The 6,296-nt window shown below is 36.8% G+C and overlaps 1 protein-coding gene across 2 annotated transcripts in view; it reads left to right on the top strand.

Moving 5' to 3' along the window:
- Nucleotides 1-931: 931 nt before the first annotated feature.
- Nucleotides 932-6,296, top strand: part of zdhhc23 (zinc finger, DHHC-type containing 23) — a 15,938-nt gene continuing 10,573 nt past the window's right edge. For both annotated transcript variants that reach the window (XM_015395302.1, XM_015395301.1), the window contains exons 1-2: nucleotides 932-1,098; nucleotides 5,236-5,396. In XM_015395302.1, the coding sequence (XP_015250788.1) occupies nucleotides 5,254-5,396 (143 nt within the window). In that variant the 5' untranslated portion in view covers nucleotides 932-1,098; nucleotides 5,236-5,253. The remainder of the gene's footprint in view (nucleotides 1,099-5,235; nucleotides 5,397-6,296) is intronic.

Raw genomic sequence — 6,296 nt, 5'->3', positions numbered from 1 at the left:
GTAGTGTGTGACATGATGCATGAAACCTACTTGTCCCTATCAAATAAACGAATAAATAAAAAAATGTAGGATGACTTCATTCTCGTAATATTATGACTTTATTCAAAAAAAAAAAGAAAAAAAAATCTATATCATTTCTGACAAAACATTAAGAATATGTTTATATGTTCCTTTTTTCATTCAAGCAGGATGTTTCCCTTCGGTAGTTAATTCAGCATAATGACCCCTGATCTTTCTATCCACCGCTTGGAGCTATATGGTCGCCCACCTCATGGAGTTTAACACAGAATACATAATTTTTTTCATTTATAACACCAAGTCTTCCAGGTCTCAAAGCAGGACCATGCAATCATATTACCGCAAACATTTTGTACTTCTGGCAAGATTTAAAAACATTTTTTTTTCTAATAATATATGTTACATTTATGCGAGATGTAATCACAATCAGAATCTGATTTATTGACAAGTAGGTTTGCACTTACAAGGAATTGGATTTGGTGTTGATGGTGCAGTCAAATTCGATATATACACCGAATATAGAATCTATAGCTATAAAAAATGCAATATACTATATACAATATGTAGCATATAGCCATACACTATATACACACCCGGCTGTGCGTTAATATAATGCAGGAGGTCTGGAGATGCTACGTTGGTGTAGCTTCTAGGTCCTGAACGGGGAATGGAGAGAGGCAGTGACAGTGTTTTTGTTGTCAATTGTTAATCTATGAAAAATTTAAATGTTTTGAATATTGACAGTATTACTGTAGTATCACTTGGGAGTATTACTGCTGCCACTGTCAGTATTATGGGGGGGAAAAATCGTAGGGGTGGCCACAGGGGGGCCAATGATTGGGTAAGGGTAGCCATGGCCACCGCTTTAGCTCCGCCCCTGGGCGGTAGAAGTTGTGGGCGGACGGGGTCCGCCACATTCAGGAAGCAGACAGTTCCTTTTCCCTGCACACAGACACAGGACTACCCTCCAAAACCGAACCAGAACCAGGTGGCAGCCATCTGCGGACTCCTGACACTTCACTGCGATCATTATCCGCGGTGGAGGTAACCAGCACCATGTTGGAGGAGGCGTATGTTTAGGTATGAATCCGCTATTTATCTGTTTCTGTCCGGACATATTTGGAAAGGACCTTCCGGTGTGTTTCCTACAGGCGTTAACTTGTTTTATTTTCTCTGGTTTTCTTTTTAACGCTGGAAAAACGATTACTTTTATTAAAGAAATGTAACTTTATCACCTTCCTGTAGCTTTTCATTAAAACAAGAGAAAACAATAAACCTACATCCATTTAAAACAGGTTGAACCCTTTATTAGGGCTGCAACTAACGATTACTTTGCAAATCGATTCATCTGTCGATTATTTTTTCGATTAATTATCGGATAGCCAAAGGTTCCTTAAAGAAGACTTTTTAGGAAATTAAAGTAAAAAATTTCCACTTCAGAATTTCTGGCTAGAGCATATTGACAGACAAAAAATATATATATATATTTTTAATTACAATTTTAGTATAATTGCTGCTCTAAGTGGGTTGCTCTGTCAGCTAAATGCATGTTTTACAGTCCGGATATTACATTTAACCATAAATCGATTAATTGTTGCAGCCCCATATATAGCGTTCAATCTAAAGAAAATCTATTGTTATTACTTTAATAAGTAGTTTTTATTTTTATTTTATTCTACTAGTCAGACCGGTTGGGTCCATTATCTAAAACAGTTCTAGTAATCAATGTTAGAGACAGATTTATTTTATCTTTTTGTATACACGCGTGCAAACAAAAAGAAATTTCATTTAAAACAGCTCTAGACAATTCCATTTTTTAAATTGCAGCCAAGGTTCTGCATTTTCTACATGTGTTTCTGCACACCTCAAATGGCCGAATAGCAGAACCCCCCATGTTTACTTGTATACATGTTTATCAATAAAATAAGACTTTTATTACATACTTTCTGTACAATCTCATTCTCTAACAATAATATTCTCAATAGAGCACAGTGAACGAGTGATGTGCTGGTACCACCATGTCATCACGAGCCTTGTTTGATAGACGGCTGAATTACACATCTTGCCCAGACTATTCTCCCCCACTATAAATATTCTGTAAAAATAAATAACTTGGTATGACATTGATATTAGACGTCAGACCCTCAGGCTCATTTCCTCTCTTTATCGTCACAGCTGAATGGCATAAATTTTGTTCTAAGGAAGTTTTGAAAAATAAAGCAATCAAAACAAATAAATCTGACAAGAGTATTGATAATTTTATGTTTAAATAGTTTGACTTCCTTGAAAGCTAAACCTGTTTAGTCATTTTTTTGACTGTAGAAGCATTCACCTTCCAGTTAAGAGCCTGGTTAGGGTCCTAAAATGACTTTTTTTTGCTGTTTAGAGGAGATTGAAATGGCTCTTTGGAAAATTTCTGTGAAATGTCTTTAAAGCTTGATTCAATTCAATTCAGTTTTATATAGCGCCAGTTCACAACACAAGTCAAGGCACTTTACAGTTCACCAGATCATACAGTCTAATTGATTTAAAGTTTTCTATCTAAGGAAAACCAGTGGATTGCATCGACTCATTGACTGGAATGCAATCCCTCACACTGAGCATGCTTGTAGAGACAGTGGAGAGGAAAAACTCCCTTTTAAGAGGAAGAAACCTCCAGCAGAACCAGGCTCAGTGTGAGCGGCCATCTGCTGAGGCCGACTGGGATTCAAGGAGACAGGAGCAGAGATACAGAAAGCAACTGTAAAAGGCGGCCCCATCCAGGAAACACACAGCCGGTTGGCTATAAATGTTTAACTGAGGCAACACTGAAGCCCAGTGATTGTAATTTATGCCGACAACACCTCAACCTAATTCAGTCAAGGCGATAAATCGGCGAATGGACTGAATGGATGGGAGGGCTCTCGCTTAAGCTTGACAGATGTGTGGCAGATGTTTGTGAAGTGGACAGATCAGGTCAGGTCAAGTGAGCAAGGGCTTTACATCAGAGTGATGTGTGGGAAAATGATTCATAATCTGCTGTATTAAGAGATTATTTTAGCATAAATGGGTTTAGAGTCATTTCTGTTGATATGTTTTTCCTCCCTCTGCCTCATCTGAAACTTTTTACATCCTTTTCATTCTGATCTCATATAAAGTTTACACCCCTGGAGCTGAATACAAATAAAGGCCATGCTTTGAATTTTTACTCGTAAAAATTGGTTAAAATGTAACTTTTTTTCCCTCACTTCACAAACACGCATCAGCTGTTTTTTTATCACTTCATTTTTATTTAAATTTTTGCAACTTACACAGACATACGTACAAGCCCACATTCAGTCTGCTGTTCTTCACTTACAGTATACTTTAAAAAAAAAGAACAAACTTTGAAGGTATATGCATCGTGTTAAACTTACAAGTAAAGTAGGTCACATGGTTAAACATGAGTAACTTACAAACATAAATATAATTAATAATTAAATAAGCAAATGGAGATGGATGGATTAAATAAAAATAAACTAAAAAATAAAATAAGCAAGTAAAGATAAAGGAGAAGTATAATAAATAAAAAGAAAATACAAAAAAAGTGAGATTTTTACTACATTATGGTCATGGCCGGTTTCCTCCTATTAACAAATATGTCTTTTTTTAAGCCTCAAGCAATAAGTTATTTGTTCCATATGATAGATTTTTTTTTTAGACCTTTTCAATCCACATTTTGTTTGTTGGCGGGTCAGGCTTCAACCATTTAACTGTGATGCATTTAAGAGCCGCAATCAGTAATATTTGTAGAAGGGATTTTTTTTCCTCTTCCAGTAATGTCTTTTGGAAATAATCCAAGCAGTACTATCTCAGGATCTTTGTTAAAGGTTTTCTGAAATACTTTTCTAACTGCCTTCCATCTCTCGTCCCCTCTCGTCTCAATTTAAGGCATGTCAAAAATATATGAGTAAGATTGCCAATATGTCGCCAACAACTTCTCCAGCATTTATCTAAGTGTATGGACCCCATTTTAGATAGGACCGCTGGTTTCATAAAGAAACTTATTATCTTCCACCTAAATTCTCACCATGTATTAAAGTCAGTGCATATTTCCTCCCATCTGTCTTGCTGTATATCTATATTCATTTCACTTTCCCATTTTTCTTTGATCTGTACATTTTTGTTAGGATACATCTCTATAAATAACTTGTAAAAATAACTGATAATTTTCTTATTCCAACTACCTGTTTGCAATTTTATCAAGAATTCTTTGATTTTAGTGGGCTCTAGGATTTTAGTCCACTCTCTGTGTTTTATTACAAAGTCCCTTAGTTGTAAATAACTGAAAAAAACCCTTTGTATTGGGGAGTGTGAATTCTACTCTTAATTGTTCAAAGGGTTTAAAGCACCCATCTTTGTGAAGTTGGTGTAGGTTTGCAGGGCTGCATTTAGATTTATTTCTGAATCCTGGGTCCATCTATGAGGGGACAAAATCATTTATAACACCCATGTTGGTTTGCTCTGAAATTGCTTCAGACAGCCCAAACGTTAACATTATTTTCCTCCAAATGTCATGCATCAGCTTTTGTTAGACAGAACAATAATGTGACATGCTTTGCAGAGAAGCTAAAAGGGTTTAAACACTTCTGCAATGCTTATGATTGTTAGGATAATTATCATTGGAAACGTAAGTTTATTACACCTTGGTAGTGGCTGCCTGTTGCGTGTCAGAACTGATGTTTTAATCTAATTAAGACAGTTCCTCTGTCCTGATATACAGTTATAATCTTCATTTTGTACATGGCAAAGATTTGGAAATGGAATGAGAGCCGTGTCCTTCAGCTAAGAATGAAGTGTAATATTTTGATAAGGATGGAGCCATGGATGTCTAATAATCTGCTAACGTGTATGATGTAAAATGTGATGATGTGGGAGACTGGAGATGTATAAAATGCCTTTTTAACTATTAATCGGGGCCACTTCATGAGAGGTGAGCCCAGAGGTGAGCAGCTGCTTTCTGTAAACTCTAAGCAACTTCTCTGATCTGAGTAAGATTACAATTTCTATCAGAATCTGTTGTCATGTCTCCTGGTTATTTAATTCATAAAAGTTATGAAGTGTTATTTAAAGAGTTTGTCCTGAGTGATCTCTGTTTAGGGAAAAGAACTGGAATGATAGAACATCAGGATGCATACCTAGAGCCTATCTTTAACACGATAAACTCACCAATGAATGTGCTTTTGAAACATCCCACAGGCTGCACTGCCGTCAGTCATGAAGAAGAGAACCAAACGGGAGCTGAAAGAAGAGGAGGAGGAGGTGTTGTGTTGCTGCGAGTATGTTAACAGACACGGGGAACGCAGTCATGTCGCTGCTTGCTTTTGCGACTGCGAGGACCTGGACGAGGCCTGTGACAGGTGAGAGGAGGAGCTGCTCAGAAGCTATCAGAATGGGGAATCTCTATGGCGTTCATGATAAAAGGCTAAATAGAGTCAAAGTGTTTGAAGAGAAAACAAATCAGGCATAGCTTCACACATATTAGGGCTTATTGCAATGCTTTGGGTTCTTTTTCATTTATTTCTCTATTTTTAAACTGGGAAAACAAAAAGATTTAGACCAGCAATAAGAAAAGCTAACAAAACAAAATGTATGGAAACAAAAAATCCAGATCAAATGTTTTCACCACCTTCTGTTGTTTACAGACCATTTGTGAGTTTATATTCATTATAGACAAATATTTCTTTATTTAAGTTTGTTACTGAACGATGCATACTGTTTTGTAAAACCGTGTTTTTTTACAGTAACTAGACTTGTACTGAAATTCTAGAGGCAGAAAGTGCACTCTCTTTCAGTCCTGGGTTTTATATATCAGTACGTTGCAAGTGATTTAGTTACCCAACTTAAACCAACTATCAAAAAAATGTCTCATGGGTTTGATGCTAGTGGTAAAATATCCTTTATGTCACCAGTCTTCAGCTTTAGTCCTTCAGATCTACTGCTCTGTAACCTTTAGGTACATGATTGATTATCTCCTTAGCCTGCCATCTGGTTTGGTTAAGGCCTGATAACGAGCCACTCATTTCATCCAGGTTTGCAGCAGGGATGTACCCAAGGTTCCTATCCCAGGTCTTAATGCTCAAATATGTTATTTTGTTAAACGGTTAACACAGAAAGATAGATGCTATTGTTAACGCACAACAGAAACCATTTCTGGCAATATTGGGTGCTGAGTGGGAAATTCATAAATATGAGTAAAACTCTTTACCGTGGCGTCATCAATCCAGTTAGTTTATGACCGCCAGCGCCTGCTGGAGATG

The sequence above is a fragment of the Cyprinodon variegatus genome, unplaced genomic scaffold (assembly GCF_000732505.1).
Source record: "Cyprinodon variegatus isolate N-32 unplaced genomic scaffold, C_variegatus-1.0 Scaffold736, whole genome shotgun sequence".
Taxonomy (NCBI): domain Eukaryota; kingdom Metazoa; phylum Chordata; class Actinopteri; order Cyprinodontiformes; family Cyprinodontidae; genus Cyprinodon; species Cyprinodon variegatus.
This window is presented reverse-complemented; position numbering and strand designations above follow the sequence as displayed.